Source organism: Gopherus flavomarginatus, chromosome 7 (genome assembly GCF_025201925.1).
Source record: "Gopherus flavomarginatus isolate rGopFla2 chromosome 7, rGopFla2.mat.asm, whole genome shotgun sequence".
NCBI lineage: Eukaryota > Metazoa > Chordata > Testudines > Testudinidae > Gopherus > Gopherus flavomarginatus.
Genome location: NC_066623.1, coordinates 14600759 through 14618697, shown reverse-complemented (window position 1 = coordinate 14618697; position 17939 = coordinate 14600759). Strand labels below are relative to the sequence as shown.

The 17939-nt window shown below is 44.0% G+C and overlaps 1 protein-coding gene across 8 annotated transcripts in view; it reads left to right on the top strand.

Annotated features, from left to right (window-relative positions):
- Positions 1-17939, top strand: part of ACSL6 (acyl-CoA synthetase long chain family member 6) — a 116542-nt gene that overhangs the window by 54947 nt on the left and 43656 nt on the right. For 5 of the 8 annotated variants that reach the window (XM_050962629.1, XM_050962630.1, XM_050962635.1 and 2 more), the window contains exons 2-5: positions 5272-5492; positions 13568-13682; positions 16864-16928; positions 17706-17807. In XM_050962629.1, the coding sequence (XP_050818586.1) occupies positions 5272-5492; positions 13568-13682; positions 16864-16928; positions 17706-17807 (503 nt within the window). Of the gene's footprint in view, positions 1-5113; positions 5157-5271; positions 5493-13567; positions 13683-16863; positions 16929-17705; positions 17808-17939 lie in introns of those variants that run through there. The other 3 variants (XM_050962633.1, XM_050962632.1, XM_050962631.1) reach the window with 1 other exon arrangement.

Genomic DNA, 17939 nt, shown 5'->3' with positions numbered 1-17939 from the left:
CCAAAGACAAAACAATTCCTGAATTTGAAAGGGAGTGATCTGGGGGCTGCTAGGTGTCATTTGCTATTACTGTGACAGGTCATGTGACTTGACAACTCTCCTGGCTCCCTATATCTCCTTAGAGAAGGAACCAGATAAGTTGAGGGTCTCTTTTCCCCTCTCTTTCCTTTGATTTTAGTGTTGAAGAAATATCAGTTTAAAAAAAAACAACTCTATTGCTAGAGTCTGTAGAGGCCAGACGTACAACATGTGGCAATTGCCAAGGTAGGTCAATGCCTAACAACTTTGACAGCGTCCCTTTAAGTAGGTAAGGATCTACACCAAAAGGATTTTTCTTCTCATTTTTTCTTGTCTCCCTTCCCCATCTGTACTCCAGGGAAAATATTCAGCCCCTCTAGTAATAGAGAATTACATAATTATGTAGGATACTCTGGTCCAGGACTGGGCCAATGAGTGAGCATTTGCTCTGGAAGAGGTGGTTCTTCCTCAGCAGGGGAAGAGTTCTAATCACTCTGCAGCAGGGTCATACCCGTACTGGTGCCAGCACAGGACACAAGGGAGGTATCTTGGCCTTCCCTGGTTCAGGGACTGCACAGATGGAGCAGCCTTTGGAGCAGGCTAGGGCAGTCCTAGGAGCTTCTCTATGTTGAGCCCCTGCTTCACTGACCCTTGTGGAGCCTACTGGGGTTCAGAACTGCCAAGTTGTGAGAATGCTCCAGGCATATGTCTTGCACCCTCTGCCTTCATTGGTTCATTTCTGCTCCTCACCTGAACGCCCGTTGCAGCTGGGAGTGCTGCAGAAGTAGAGCAGAGATAGCCGTGCGAGCACAGCACATGGCTGTTGGGCTTCCCTGTACCAGGCGTATTTCCCAGGGGGACATAGGCCTGCCCTGTAGCCCCTTTGAGGCAGGGGGTCCTAGCACAGTGATGAAATGATACCCTTCTGGCCTGATTCTCCTCTTAATGGTGTAAATGAGGAGTAACTTCATTGAAATCAGTCGTGTGAAACTGAGGGAAGTCAGATCCAGTCATCTTTGTTAGAATTGTACTGGCCAGTCCACACAATAGCACATTCCCTCAGCAGCTAAAACCTATTACACTGTGATCAGTTACGCAGCATAAAGCATCTGTACTTGATCTGTCTCCTACTGTTAAGAATTGAAACGTAAAGAGCTGAGTCCTAGGAGCCAGTTGCAGTGTACATATACTGCATATTTTTGAGCACCATCTACTGGTACACTATCATGATATAGCCATTTACATGTCTATGGCTCTGTCTTAGGTTTCTTCTCCTTAACCCAGTTCTTCTGTAACTCTCAAGAAGACAGTGGACTTAAAGGTGGCCTCGTGGCCAGCTGAGGATCCCTCCTGCATAGCAGTTCCTCCATTAGCATAGAATCAGCACTTGCTTCTGCCGCTTATATTCACATGAATAATCCCATTGACTTCACTGGCACTGCTCACTTGTGTAAGAGCTGCAGGATCAGCCCTAGGTGGTACTAGCCATTTGAAATTTACATACAAGCAGGCTGCTCTGTTGCTGTCTGCAAAGAGTATACCCATAGGAGCCCAAAGTTGACATGTAATATGGTCAGGGACACAGTGGGAGCACTTGGCTGTAAACATCCAGCAGTAAGTTAAAGAAAGGCCTGATAAAGATCAAATAACTCAACAGATCACTAAAGAAAATGTCTTCATCACCACCACCACCACCACCCTCCAGGAAACAAGCAAACCTCAGACTTAGCACATATGTGGCACTTTACATCTTCAAAAAATAATTAAGTAGATATATTTAAATGGACTAATTACACTACGGATGGCAACACAGACAGGCCTAGTCACAACAACACATGTAAATACATGGGAATGGAATGGATAATTGTCAGCAGCCAGACCAGAAGGATGTTATGTGCCATAGAGGTATTGCTGGAAGTGCCGTCTTTCAGATAAGATGTAAACTCTAGGAGCCTGATTCCACCTCCTACTGGTGCAGAGATATGCGACTAAGGGGAGGCATCTTATCCTTGAACTTACCCTGTCAGAGAGTAGTTGCCTTAGCATCATGGGCTTTGCAGCAGCCAAGGAATAGCCAAGCTACAGAAATGCCCTGGCCATGGCTCCATCCACCCTGGAACTCCTCCTGCACTAGGGTTGCGTACATTGATGAACTATTTCAGGGGGAGAGGTGTTGTGTGGCTGTTTTGCAGCCACTTTGACAGCATGGTTGGTGTAGAGTGGCCATGGGACACTGATAAATCAGACACTAGACCCAGGGCTGGCTCCAGCTTTTTTGCCGCTCCAAGCAGTGAAGCAGAGCAAAAAAAAAAATGAAAAAATAAAGCCACGATCAGTGGCACTTGGGCGGCAGCTCTACTGCGCCACTTCATTCTTTGGCAGCAAGTCCTTTGCTCTGAGGGACCCGCTGCCGAAGATCTGGACATGCCGCCCCTTTCCATTGGCCTCCCCAAGCACCTGCTTTCTTCGCTGATGCCTGGAGCCGGCCCTGACTATCATAGTATCTTGCATTAAAGTTCTCATGGATCAATCCATAAGACCAGAGACGTTAGTCTTGGCATCCTGGCCAAAACACCAACCTCAGTGAATTCATTCTACTTACCAACCCCTCCCCCCCCGGCAGTTTCAGCTGGATGAGGTACACCAGTTCTGAAGGATTGGGTATTGCTGCTGTGTTTTGCTTCAGCAGCCACTGCATTTTAATGGTGGACAATGTGCTCACTAGGCATATTAGTCTATAAACTCCTTTAGGACCAAAGGGATTAAATTAATGCAAAATATTAAAATACAAATACTAGTAAAATGTAACAGGGGAAGTTTGCATCAACCTGTGATAATACTTTAAATTCCTTGAGATCAAAAACCCATTTAGCAGGCACTGTTTCCCACTATTCACAAAGCTTTGTTGAAATCTGCAGCTGGATAAACCTGAACTCATATAAGGGATGCTGGTAGGGATAAGGAAGGATTTTGAAAAAAATTGCCTCCTCTATAGCATCCCCACTATCAAGGGCTTCTGCCTTCACATTGTTCATTCAGCAGGCAGCCATACTATCCTTTTAGGCTCCTGAGGGCTGATTAATGCCCAAATGGTCAAGGGGGCGTAGAAGTTGCACTTTCACCTGCCAGTGACCTGAAGATTGTACCCCATCCTATCGGACACAGATCAGGCCATGATGAGTCACACTCAGGAAAGAGATCTTGGAGTTATCGTGGATAGTTCTCAGTGTGCAGCGGCAGTCGAAAAAGTGAACAATGGGAGGAACAATTAGGAAAAGGATAGATAATGCCACTACATTAATCTGTGGTATGCCCGCACCTTGAGTACTGCATGCAGTTCTTGTTGCCCTATCTCATAAAAGATATATTAGAATTGGAAAAAGTAGTGAGAAGGCCAACTAAAAATGACTAACGGTATGGAACAGCTTCTAAATGAGGAGTAGTTAAAAAGACTGGGACTATTCAGCTTAGAAAAAAGATGATTGGGTGGCAGCGGGGGGGAGGATATGATAGAGGTCTATAAAATCCTGAATGGTGTAGAGAAAGAGAATAGAGAAGTCTTATTTATCCCTTCACAGAACACAAGAACCAGGAGTCACCAATGAAATTAATAGGCAGCAGGTTTAAAACAAGCAAAAGGAAGTTGTTCTTCACTTAACGCACAGTCAACCTCTGGAACTCATTCACAGGGGATGTTGTGAAGGCCAAAACTATAACCAGGTTCAAAAAAGAATTCGACAAGTTCTTGGAGGGTAGGTCTATCAATAGCTATTAGCCAGGATGGTCAGGGTTGCAACTTTATGCTCTGGGTTTCCCTAAACCGCTGACTACCAGAAGCTAAGACTGAACAACAGGGGATAAATTTCCCTATTCTGTTAATTTTCTCTGAAGCATCTGGCACCAGCCTCTATCAGAAGACAGGATACTGGGCTTGATGGACCATTGGTCTGACCCAGTATGACCGTTCTTATGTTCACATTCCTGACCTTCAGGCTTGATTATTGCATCTCATTACACATAGAAATGAAGCCAAGGAGCCTAAAAAGGCTCCCGGTGGTACAAAGCACAATAGCCCATTGGCTGAGCAGCATGGGATGCATAAACACATAACTTTGGTGCTCTGTTCCTTGCACTTGTTCCCCAAAGCATGTGGAGTCCAGTTCAAGGTCTGTCTCTTGATATTCAAAGCTCACTGTTAGATCGGCCTGAGCTGCCTGAGAAATCACCTCTGCCACTGCAGCCAGGACCTCCCATGACAGGAGCTATCTTCCACCCAAACAATGAAAGTATTGACCAATCAGAGGAAAGCTCAAAAGCACAGGAACTAGAACTTTCTCAGGAACTGGAGCTAGATTCTGGAACTCACTCGTACAAGAGATTAGAATGCACCACATCAAAACTAAATGCAAAACTCTTCTCTTTGATTCAACTTCCTTTCAATTTGTTCTTCAGATACATACAAAAACCAACACACAAACTAATCAGGTCATTTCTCCTGCAGCCTGGCTGGAAAAGAAGAAATGGAGAGAATGCTAATTTTATTTCTATTTTACTTACGACAGCACAGTAATCTGGGGCCCACAGATGTCAGCACCTTGAGTTAGAGGTGGGAGAAAAATTACAGGCTTCCTGAAAGATATTGGCTCACAAAGTAAAAGAAAAAGCTGCAGCTTTAAATAGCTGCCACTGCTAAATTATTACAGTCATTTTAAAAAACTCTGCGTCTCTGTAATGACTGTGAAGTGTGGAATATTCAATGATCCTCTTGCTGATGGAAGCGACGCATCCTTTTGCAGAGTGCACACTGCCACTTTAAGTTATCATGTGATTGTCACCAGTGCTAAGCATATTTGAAATGGAAAAAATCCATGCACGTTAAAGGCATCTCTTCTAGCAGTCAGCTGCCTACCGTGCCTCAATCTCTCTGCCTCTGTAAGTAAGGGTCTGGTTTCAAGCAGAGCCAGGGGGCTTTCGATACATATTTCAGACACAGAACATTCTAAATATACACTGTTCCTCTTGCTGTGATGCTAATTACGGTTTTTGCTCTGTGCCATTCTTTTGTAGCTGTGACTTTTTTCTTCTTTTTTTATAGACAGCTCTGTTTCTGGGTCAGCATAGCAGTATGTTTATAAAAGGTAAAGAGAGAATGGCCTTTCCTTGCCTTCGTTCCCTTAGAAGTATGGCAAATGTTATGGTCTATCTCTGTTAATCCTGTCGCATTAACTCATTCTTTTCCTTTGGATCCTACAGAATTTGCCCTTTCAATCTTTGAAAAGATGCAAGCACAGGAAATCCTGAGGAGCCTGAGGCTGCCTGAGTTTGACAACTTCAGCCAGTTTTTCCACAGCTTGCCAGCTACCACCTTAGTTGGCATTGGTGCCTTTGCAGCTGTGATCGCATACTGGTTTGCTAGCCGGCCAAAGGCTTTGAAGCCACCATGTGACCTCTTGATGCAGTCAGAAGAGGTTGAGGTAAGGCTAGCATTATTTATACCCTTCAACGAATAAAAAATTAACCCTTATGAATGCAGAGGTTTGGCTGGGCTAGCTAGATTCCAAGGGCTGAGTCTCCACTGCCGGGTCCCATGTACAGTAATTCACACCCAGGCAGAGGGCTACTAAATCAGAAGCCTACCTTTTTATGCCGCCTTTGCCTGGGTGTACATGGCTGTAAGGCCGTTGAGAATCAGGCCCTAGCTATTTGTTGTGGGTGCTGTATTGTTCCATCCTGGACAATAGTTCAGTCTGTTACACCGTGAATTAATTTGACCCACTTTGTTCCTTTCTTTTAAACTCCTGGAAAACTAACATCCAAGCCATGAATTTAATCCCTACTTAATTCCTCCAGTTTTAGCCTGGCTTGACCATGAAGCACTGAAAAATTACATACAAGCCACTAAAAAACCAAGGTTTACTGTTCCCACAGATGGTAATTATAATCTCACATACGACTATGCAATGCTAACTCTGTAACGGTGGCTGCTGTATGCTTAGCGATACTGTAAAAACTTATGCTTTAACCCAAACCTGAGGCTGAGTATTTATTCGTCTTGATGCTGTTAAAGAGCCTTGAGGTCTAAAGAAACTACCCCATGTTAAAGTGCAAGAACTTCCAAGAAAAGCATCTCAAGTTGAACTTGTATTCAAAATTGAGACATATAATAAGAATCTAAAGGTTAATGACAGGTTTGTCCATCTAGCAGGTTCCCCTTTAAAAGAACTTCGCTGTCCTTGCTTATTAAAAAAAATTAGGCAAAAGTTTGCATCTCCCATGGAAGCATTTTCTTCTGATTAGAATCAGGACTCTGGAGTTCTCTCCACAGCCATGTTTCTGACTCACTATATGATCTTGGGCAAGTCACTTAACTGCTCTCTGCTTCAGTTTAAACCAGGGGTCTCAAACACACGGTCCGCTGAGTTATTTGCTGCGACCTGCCAAGCTCCCCGCACCCCCGGAGTTATTTCATGCGGCCGCCAAGCTCCCCTCACCTGCTGCCCCAGTGCACTGTGTCCTTGCTCCTCTGCCTACCTCCAGGCGCTTCCTGCTTCCAAACAGCTGTTTGGCGGCACTTAGCACTTTCCAGAAGGGAGAGGGCAGAGTGGGGAGTCGGCGCTCGGGGAGGAGGTGGAGAAGAGGCGGGACGGGGTGGGGATTTGGGGAAGGGGTTGGAATAGGAGCAGGGAGGGGGCGGAGTTGGAGTGGAGACTTTGGGGAAGGGGTTGGAATGGGGTCGGGGAAGGATCAGGACCTCATGGAAGGGGTGGAGTGGTGGCGGGGCCGGTGGCAGAGGGGGGGCTTTTGTATCTTTATATGAAAAGGTGTCAGTGATGTGGCCCTTGGGCCGATGTACTAGTCCTCATTTGGCCCTCATGGTGATTTGAGTTTGAGATCCCTGGTTTAAACCCTTGTACCATATAGTGAGTAAAGCCTGCCTAACATACTTAGGTGTTTTGCGAAAAATTAGTATTTGGAACGTACTTTGCAAAAAGCAGGTTATAGTTGTTATGAAATTGACATGGCAAACTAATAATATTCCCATGAGATTCCCTATCTAAAATATCTGCTACTGTGTATTTTTATTTTATATGCACTCACTGATGGAAAGAGAGAGAAATCAGATGTTGTAAGGATTAATCCAGGGTTATCCACATTAGTAATCACCAGATGAGAGGAACAACCTCATTGAAGACACTATGTGTATTGAGCTGATTTGCATCACCTGAGTCCTTGAGGGCTTTAATAGGAATCTGAATCATGTGGAAACTTAATCACTGATGCAGCAACATCTTTTCTCTATCAAAGGCTATCATTAGGCAAAGGCACAGGAAAGCTAGAAAGACCAAAAGGCAAGGTGGGGGACAAAAAAAAATCCAGAGTCTAAAACTTTTGCTGAACATACTGGGAAGTGTGTTATTTAATGGGGAAACCGCCTTATCTTCCCAAGAGCTTGGCCTGTCTGTGGACCTGAGATGGTATTTTTTTGTGAATCAGGAAGGCTAGTAAACTTCCCTAGAGTAACAGAAGCATGAGCCATACTAAGGCCTAGCTCCTGATCACGTTGTAGTCAGTGACAAAACTTCCACTAATTCCAGCGGAGCCCAGACCCACAAGCTGCCTTGTCAGTGCCTCTCTGAAAGAGGAAGTGAAGTAGAGCCACATAGTAGCAAATCCACTATTCCCATGTTGTTCCAACTACCTCTCCCTGCATGTAATGCTATGCAGGCAACTCCCAGGGAGCTAGAGCCACACTACACTGATGGATGAACACTGTCTCCCTGGGCTCCCCAAAACTTGCTCCTAACCCTGCTGCATCTACTGACCTCTGTGCCCACCACGTCTGGGGTCAGCATTTGCCCCTTGGTGCAATTTAATGTTCCCTTTTTAAAATGGTGCAATATTGCACTTATAGAGCAGAGATCACTTCTATCTTTGAACGGCAAACTTCAGCACCACTGTTTTTTCACCTTTCCTGCCGCAGAACAGAGCTACTGTGATGAACCTGCATTAACCTCCACTTTTTACAATATTATCAATATCCCTTGGGCTCTCCAGCTATGAAATCTTGGCTACAAGCAGGTGTCCTTTTTGCTTTTTTTTTCATTAGTAGTAAAATGAGCTTCAGAAATATTTTTCCCTATGCCATATACAGATTTATAGCAATTCATCTTCAAAAGTCTTTGAGAAACATAAACTACCTCCACGAGAATCATGCAATGTCATGTATTTTTTGTGGGAGTTGTCCCAAGGTTGTTCTGAAAGCAGTTTTCACACAGGAGGTAAGACTAGATGATCTGGTGATCCCTTCTGGCTTTAGATAATGACTATATTACAAGAATTCTAAAATTCGTTACACAAATTCTTCTGGGACTTTAAACTCCTCTGAGTGGTGTCATAGAAAGGTAATGATTATACTAGGGCTATTCATTTTTACTGCACTAATTAAAACAACCAAACAAACAAAAGCAGAGGTGGCCAGTGATAGCATGCTGATGTATCTTTTTCTTGTATGAGGGTGGAATTTGAATCAGACTGTTTCTTTGAACTTTTGGGATAAAATTCAGTTTGGGGGTAACAGGTGCACCTTCGTTTGGAGTCAGTAGGAGCTATGCGTTCTTATGCCAGGACTGAATTTGACAGATAGGTCCAGACTATGGCTCTGGTCCTGCAGGCACCTGTGCATGTACTTAGTGTTACTATCATGAGTAGTTCCACTGACTTCAGTGGCACTGCTCATGGTAGTAAAGCTAAGCACATCTGTAAGTGTTTGCAGAATCAAGGCCTTTATATTCAATTATTTGAGTTGATCAAAATTTTTTTTAACGAAAAACAGCTTTGGCCCAAAAGAAAATTTTCATGGAAAAAAATAGTAAAAATGGGGGGTAGGGAGCTTTGTTTTTTTATAGAGAAAAGTTGGGTTTTACTAACTGAACATTTTTACTGTAAACTAAATAATATTTGACTTTTGGTTGTTAACTGAAAAACTGAAATTTCATGAGGGAAATTTCCTGAAAACAAACAAAATCATGAAAATTTCCCACAAAAAACTACTAGCCTGTTTTGATCAGCACTAAAATCAGTTACTTAATTCTATTTTTTTTTAAAGATACCTATTCCAGAAAGACTGGACTATTTTCTGTCCCATAGTTACCGTCAATGCTGTTTTGAAATCCAAGTACGAGAATAAAAAGATGTTCTGCCTTCTGCAGGCTTCATTGACGCTAGAATAGTTTATTAGTGTAGAATAGGTAAACAGAACCTCTCAAAACTTCAGTTTGGCTTTATTAATTTTGTCAGTTACTATTTTGTACTTTGTGTGTTCACTAGCTATAGCAATGGTCCTTGTGGGAGTTGGTCTTGAGTACAATGCTATCCAATGGCTGAAAGCTGAACTTAGAATTTCTAATTCAGATTGGAAATATAGCACAAAATTTTACCAGTGAAGGTAATTAACCACTAGAACAATGTACTGAGGAGTGTGGTGGTTCTTCATCACTTACAGACTTTTAGAAAGAGATCCTATCTTATTTTAACGATAGCTTATAGCTCGCACACAAGCTATGGGCTTGACGCAGATATCACTGGGTGAAGTTCTTTGGCCTGTGCTATGTGGGAGTCAGACTAAATCATCATAATGGTCCCTTCTGATCTTCAAGTATATGAATCTATGAATTATTCAAAAAGTAAACACCTCACAGCATTGCCCTGGAAACGAATGTATGTCCCAGTAGTCTGACTAGGGGTTGAATTTTTACTACTGATGTTTAGAGAACTGTGTCAAACCAGAGATCTGTGAGTTGCTCCTGTGGATTGATTATATCTATACATTAGTACAGAGCTGGTGCAATGTTTCCAAAAATATGGACTAGCTGGTTTTAAAGATATGACTGTACCTACAGCCAGATGGTGCAAGTTAAGCAAAGTTAAGACTAATGTACTTGGATAGGAAACTCCCAAAGTAAAAACAGTCTTCTGTAAGGATGTTGCTGATTCAGCGGCTGTCATTTTTCTTTCTGAGTCAGTACTCAGCCAGTTAGGGTGACCAGATGTCCCAATTTTATAGGGACAGTCCCAATATTTGGGACTTTTTCTTATATAGGCACCTATTAACCCCCACCCCATCTCAATTTTTCACACTTGCTATCTGGTCAGCCTTGAGCCAGTGCTCAACCCATTGCATTAGCAGGTGCTGTGCTGATTAAGGTGACCAGATGTCACAATTTTATAGGGACAGTCCCGATATTTGAGGCTTTTTCTTATATAGCATCCTATTATGCCCCACCCCCATCCCAATTTTTCACACGTGCTGTTTGGTCACCTTAGTGCTGATGCTAATGAAGTCGTCTAAATAAAGGGTGAAATCCTTGCCCTCCTGAAGCTAATCACAAAACTACCACTGAATTCCATAAGGCCAAGATGTGCAATTAAGTCACACCATTTAAAAAAAACCTCATGGCAACTTTTACAAGAGTACAGTATGATAACGCCAGGGAGCTGACCAGATTTTAGACTGATTAATTAATTACATTTTGCCTACTCGCATTTCCTCTCCATTTTTAAATGGATAAGATGTTTTGGATCATTAATTCTTGTATAATGTTTCTGGGATGGAATACAGCAGCTGCTGAATAGAAATGGCTGCATGTCAGTGGTGAATTCTGGTGTGAAGTTCCTAAAAAAGCATTCTGAACTCCTTCTGAATGATGGACGGAATATAAATGCACAACATTTATGTTACTGAATTATTTTTTTTAAATAAATAATGTCCTGAAAATCTTCAATTCTTCATTTTTAAAATATAGCATTCTTAAAGGAGAGCAAAGCTAGACTGAAACCAACCAAAGTGATGACATTGTTTTCATCCTCTAACTAAAAAATGTCAAATCAGTTTTAATCAAACTCTGTTTAAAGCAACAAGAGACATGAAATGGAAATTTGCTCCCTATCATGAAAAACCAGGAGATTTCTCTTCGGGGGTTGGGAGCTGTAGGGGAGATTCTGTGCAGTTTGAGGGGATTGTATTCTAGTCTGTTCCTTCTAAATCAGCCTAAAATATTTCTATTAACATAAGAGCTATTTAAATGATATTTGAGACTAGAAACATTAGTCTCTAATTTCAATCCGAGAATAGAACCTATAACTGCTCTAAATGATGAGCATGTAAAGATTCTTGTTCCACGTACTAGGAGAGAGTAAGGAAGCTATATAATCGTCTAGAGCAGGGGTCGGCAACCTATGGCACGCGTGCCAAAGACAGCGCGCTGCTGTCTGCCGGAGTTCCAGCAGGCAGCAGTGTGCCATTAAAAATCCGGCCAGGCCCGGCCCAGCCCACTCTTCTCCGCCTTCTTCTCCCTTGGTTCCCCCCCATCCCCTCCGCGGGGTCAGAAGTTTGGTCCTGCTGGCTCCCATGCCTCTTCCCGTAGTGTGCTGGGGTCCTGCCCCTCCTCCGCCTCTCAGTCCCTCCCTCCCTGCCGGCTGATCAGCTGATGGCCCTTGCGAGGGAGGGGGTCGGGAAGGAGAAGAGTCAGTGTGCTCGCTGCTCCCGGCGGAGGCAGAGAAGAAGTTGGGGCAGGGCCTTGGGGAAGGGGGGGCGTGGAATAGGGGCATATCCCCTCCAGCCCCCTGCCCAGACCCCCCCCCACACACACCCCAGCCCTGAGCCTTACCCCCCCCACACACACACCCAGACCTCTGCCCTGAGCCCTGACCCCCCCCCACACACACACCCAGCCTTCTGCCCTGACCCCCCCACACACACACCTAGCCCTCTGCCCTGAGCCCCACCCACCCCCGGCCTGTGCCCTGAGCCCTGTGCCCCGCACACACACTAGGCCTGTGCCTTGAGCCCTGTACCCCCCCATACACACTTAGCCCTCTGCTTGACTCCTTCACCAGCCCCCCACAACCCCAGCCTTGACTCTGACACCCCCACACATACCCAGGCCCCCCGCCCTGACATCCGCACCCCCCTCACATGCCCCTAGCCCTCTGCCCAGACTCTTGCACCCCGCCACATACCCAGCCTCCCGACACCCAATGCACCCTCCACATCCTGACTCTTGCACCCCCCATATCCCCACCCCCACTCTGAGCACCAAACGGGAGCTCCTGCACCTTCCACCCCCACATTCCCACCTGCACCTCTCACACCAAAAGGGAGATGCCCAGGTAAGTGCCCCACACCCAAACCTCCTGCCCCAACCCAGAGCCCCCTCCTTCATTCTAGCTCCTGGCCAGACCCTTCACCCCCAGCCCTGTGCTCAGGGCATTCCCACCCTCAGCTCAGCGCAGAGAGAGGAAGAGAATGGGCCAGAACCAGGAAGAAGATTAGGTACCCACTGTATGTGGGCAGGGCTGGGACCCCAGACCAGCAGCGGGCTGAGCAGGTCTGGCAGCCAGGATCCCGGCTGGCAGGAGCCTGCGGATGGAACCCCTGAGCAGCAGTAGGCTGAGCTGCTCAACCCACTGCAGGTCTGGGGTCCCGGCTGTTGACCCCACACAGCCTGCTGCCGGACTGGGGTTCTGGCTGCTGGGCCCTTGCCAGTCAGGGTTCCAGCTGCAGGCCCCACTCAGTCCACTGCCAGCCTAGGTGAACAGAACCCCAGACCAGCAGCGGGCTGAGCGGGCCAGCAGCATAAGATCAACATTTTAATTTAATTTTAAATGAAGCTTCTTAAACATTTTGAAAACCTTGTTTATTTTACAATACAATAGTTTAGTTACATACTATATAGACTTAGAGAGAGAGACCTTCTAAAAATGTTAAAATGTATTACAAACACGCGAAACCTTAAATTAAAGTGAATAAATGAAGACCCGTCACACCACTTCTGAAAGATTGCCAACCCCTGGTCTAGAGCCTTGAAGGGAAGGAATGGGCTAAATCCTTGGGGCGTGGCTAGAGAGCAAAATCAGTGCTGAAGCTGGTGCAAGTACATTAGTATCTCTGGGCAAACACAAAAGCCCAGTCGTCTAACTAGTCAGTAAGCTTGGGGCTCAGTTGTTTTCCTTTGTTTTTACTTAAAGAAATGCATTTATGAGTGAAGCATAAACGTGCTTACAAAGTGAATCAGATAGGCTGCATTTTGTGTTTCATTTTATAAAGCCCTTATGACTTGGCTTTGCTTTTTTATTTTTACAGAAACAGAACAGAGGGGATTTTTTTGGTGCGTTAAGGAAAATCGCAACAAACCCGCCTGTCTGACTTTTATACAGTTTTAGACAAAAGCAAATATTTATGTCAAGGCTAACACAGGAATATAATTCAGTGTTTTCCCACAAAAAATATTAGAGCACCTGTAATTTGCAGGCTAATCTGTCATGCAGGTTATGATATAAGCTTATGGCAGATTCATGATTAAATTCTATCCGCCTCTAGGTTTATGATGCACCTTGCCTGATCCTGCATTTTATGCTCAGGCTGCCATAGCCTAAGGACTGCTCTGTGGGACAGTTCCAAAGATAGTTGTGCTGGGTTTGTTTGGTTTTATAGTCTCTCTTTTTCAAAAGGTTCTGATCTGATCATTCTATGTTGTTTTGGTTTCCATAGGGCTGGGAAGGAGCTCGGCGGTCCGTGATAGGTGACAGCACAGAATTATTAACTCACTACTATGATGATGCAAGGACAATGTATGAAGTATTTAGAAGGGGATTTAACATATCTGGTAAGTGATGATGATATGTAAAGATCATTATGTTGACTAAAACCCCACTGGGCTTCAATGCTGCTATCTCAGCGCTGGTCAGAGGGTAGAATTGGGTCTGTTGTCTTTGGAGAAAACAGCTGTACAGATTGAGGCTTAACCCTGCTCCCAGTGAAGTCAATAAGAGCTCTGCTATTGACCAAGATTGGGCCTTGCTGGCTAGGGGAACAACTGGCCCAAAAAAATGTGGGCCTGTAGGAGTTTTGAGTGCACAAGTGAAGCAAATTCAGGCCATAGTCAGCTTCTTAACTGCAGAAACCAGCATACAGCCATGGAAGAGCTTCACAGGCTACAGCAAGCATGGAAGACATGGTATTTTTACTGAAGTGGGGCGTGTGGGTGAATCTCTAAAAGTGGCAAAATGGCTTAGGCCCCTAAATCCCATTGGCTTTCATAACCACTTAAATCACTTTGGCACTTTAGAAGATGTTATCCTGTGTTCATCGTTTTTAATCTTGGGCATCTACATTCATATTTAAGCACCTGAATAAGTAGTTTGGTTTCCAGAGCTGCTGAGCACCTGCAGCTCCCCTGGCAATGACTGTGGAGTTCCACATGCAGAGAGCTTGCATTAGACCCTGCCTGGGTAAATGGCAGAAATTTTGCAAGGTCCCATCTGCATAGCTTAGCAAATGAACTACACCCCTTCCACAGCTCAGATTTCTCAGTTGACCTACATCTGACACACACAACTGTAAAAAGTGCTGTTCTCATTGTCTAGGGATAAAACAATGGCTACAGCATACAGGGAGCGGAAAGCAGAAACAATATATTTCTCTTGCAGTAATTAAACTAGAGGGAGCAAGCAATAAATCTCTCTCTGGCCTAGGCTGACACTAATTTTGTAGCTTGAAATGTCCTCAAGAAACCATCATGTTAGTGCTATTAAAAATTACAGTTGATACAAACCCTGCCAAGTGCTGGTTTAGATGGATAGAATTATTAAACATTTTTTGTCTGCATTCATTTATCTGAACTGTGATTTTGGTATGGCAGGACTGGTCCAGTGGATAGGGCACTAGGAGCCAGGAGCAGGGGAGAGTCTGAGTAGCTCCAAGATGATGACTCTTGAAGTCCCTTCTAAGTACCAGCTTTTCCTATCAGAGCCTTGCAAGAGCACAAAAGGAGCAGGGAGGGGGAAAGTCCCTGAAAAGGGTTTGACCTTTTATTAATGACGACTTTGCAAACACAGGTCCTGATGAGATGGGTTTTTTGAGTCAGAGAGGTCTTGAACTGGAAGCTGTGAATTCCAGAGTCCTAATGCCAGCTATAACATCAATCACATGCAGCCTGAATTCTTAAATTCTGTTTCTCAGTTTCCCCATCTTTATATAAATAAACTGGTCTTGACACCTTTTTGTTCTTTTTTTACTGCACCTGAAGTTTAAGGTGAAAAATCTTAAAAATGTAAATACACCTCTACCCCGATATAACGCTGTCCTCGGGAGCCAAAAAATCTTACTGCGTTATAGGTGAAACCGCATTATATCGAACTTGCTCTGATCTGCTGGAGTGCGCAGCCCCGCCCCCCGGAGTTTACCACGTTATATCCGAATTTATGTTATATCAGGTCGCGTTATATCGGGGTAGAGGTGTACATGAATGACGTTTGAAATGATAAGCTGAGGAGAAGAGGGGTGAGAGAGAGGGAGGTGAAGAGGATGTAATGTATGGACTAAGTGAAAGGAATGCATGCAAGTACAGGTTCTAGTCAGAGCCCTGTGAACTGCACGATGGAATTTGCCTCACACTCTGTCTCATGTTGCAGAATTGTGCCTCAGAATCTAAGCACTATTATCAAGAAAAAAGGTTTCTGGCTTTCTTGGTTGGGGGGGAGGCGGGGCCTTCCAAACTTGAACTAAGTATAAACCAGCATAGCAATGCCTGCCTGAGTCTGCAGACAGCCTGAAATAATAGCTTTGAGAGGTGTATGATCTTGCCTTCATCTCTGTGAGATGTTAACTTTGAAACATAAAGATGACGGTTTAAATGGCTAAATTGGTAACTGATCGTTTAGCAGGAACACCCAGTAATGAGTCCCTTAGTCCTCAACTGCCTCCCACGCCTTCCCAGATGCCAACCCCCCAGCCTTGACAATTTTTGCAAAGCAGTTATGAGTTTTTAATACAAAATTTTGCAGTACATTGAAAATTAAATGTACAGACAGGATAAATTTAATTACATCTAATATAAAATTAAAGGACACTTGGAATACTGTATCGGTTCTACATTAAATGCAGTAAAAATCTTCATACTTAACATGTATTTGAAGCTTTCTGGGCATTTCCTGTCTGGTACCCTGAAGTGTCATTATTTTTTATTTTTATTTGTATTTCCATAGTCCCTAGGAGCCCTAGTTATGGACCAGGACGCCTTGTGCTACATGCTATGCAAACACAGAACAAAAAGCTTACGGTCTGAGTATCTAGGCTCCTGGCCACAGATTTACTGGGGCCCTTGCCGTGATCTTTTTGTACTTGAACAAAACACATGAGCTTTGTTCTGAAATGGTTGGTGTTTTAATGCCACTAGAACCCTCAACAGAATAACTGCTTTATATGATGCAGTTTGCTACTCCGGTGATAAGGCACATGTGAGTACCTCAGTGGACAGATGGGTTATGTGTGGTGAGGTATGGGAAAAAAGACAATTTAACATTCCAAGTATTGCTGTCCTCTTTTCTACAGTGAGACGCTTATGTTCTTCCCTCCTCCTCCAGAGAAGTGCATTTTTATTTGGAGTAATTTTGACTTCCTAGGGCTTCAGTGAAAGGGCAGCCAGACTTGTGGGAGGTGACATTTAGGATGAAAGCCATTATAGATAATGATGTTCACACTGTCTCAAGGAAAAGCTGGTTTAACAGGGCACTGGGCCTGCTCAACATCACCATCACCTCTGCGATTTTGAATGAAGGCTCAAAATGGTCTATAATCCAGTGCCCCATTTTACAGGGCTGTCTTCCTTTTTAATCTGGTAGCACTCTGTGTGAACTCTGCCTCAGAGAAACATGGATTGACTTTGATAATAACAATGGATGTACTTTTAGAGCAACCTCCTACTGTTAAGGTGCTCAGGGTCCTATAATTCATTAGCACTTGGTTCTAAGATCCCCATAACTTTGTAATCTGTTTATTTCATTTAGAGCATGGTCCCTGTCTAGGATTCAGAAAGCCCAAGCAGCCTTACCAATGGTTGTCGTATAAAGAGGTGAGGTTATCATGAATCTTTCTTTCACCAAAGAATTCTTATCCTTACTGTCTAAACGTAGCTGTTTTTAAAAGAAACCGCCTAGTGCTATCCTGGGCAGCGGGTATGATCATGTATTAGTTTACCACTTTCAATTACCTGCTAGTTTTCATTTGAGCCAGGATCCTCTCAGATGCTGCACACCTGGCAGCTGCTATAAGCACTGTTCACTTCCATTGAGCTGTCTCAGCAGGATTGGGATCTTAGTGTTGACTTCTAGTAGTATTGATTTACAGAGCATCTTTCGCAAGCCAAAGCTTTGGGGAATTACAAACCCTGGGTTTTAATCCTGACGGCTTCACTTGTGGAAGTAGTTCCACTGACTTCAGTGGGCATACTCATGTGCAAGGTGGACAGATTTGATCAAATATGATTACTTTGCCTCACTCACCACTGAAACACAGCCACTTCTGGGTCGGGCAGCCATGTAATAGCACCAGAGCGTTATGCACACTGAAATAAACAAACTATCAATTAGCTCCAAGACCAGAAATAAAGAGCACCATAACAATTTCATGTGATGGGAGAGTTTTAAGTAAGCAGAATTTAATTGCTCAAGTTGGAATTTAGCCAGGGCACTAGGGTGAATGCCAAAAGTGTCATGAATTCTTTAATAGCTACAGGCGACCGGAGTCTGTTTTGTGTGTTATCCAACAAACTAATATTAGAGCCCACTAGGTTTCATTTGTGTCTGCTGCTTACATTCCTCTCTCTTATCCATTTTTCTCCCACTTCTAGGTCTCTGAAAGAGCAGAAGCTTTAGGATCAGGGTTACTCCAACAGGGATGTAAACCATCAGCAAGTCAGTTTATTGGGGTCTTCTCACAAAACCGTCCAGAGGTGAGATGTTGCTGTAACTTCATGCAGTGTTAACAATATTCTTGAATTTTGATCTCACTTTAAATTTTAATCTCATTAAGTGTTTTAATCACTCCCCTTCCCTTACCCGTTTTCTCTTTGTAAAATCTCCTT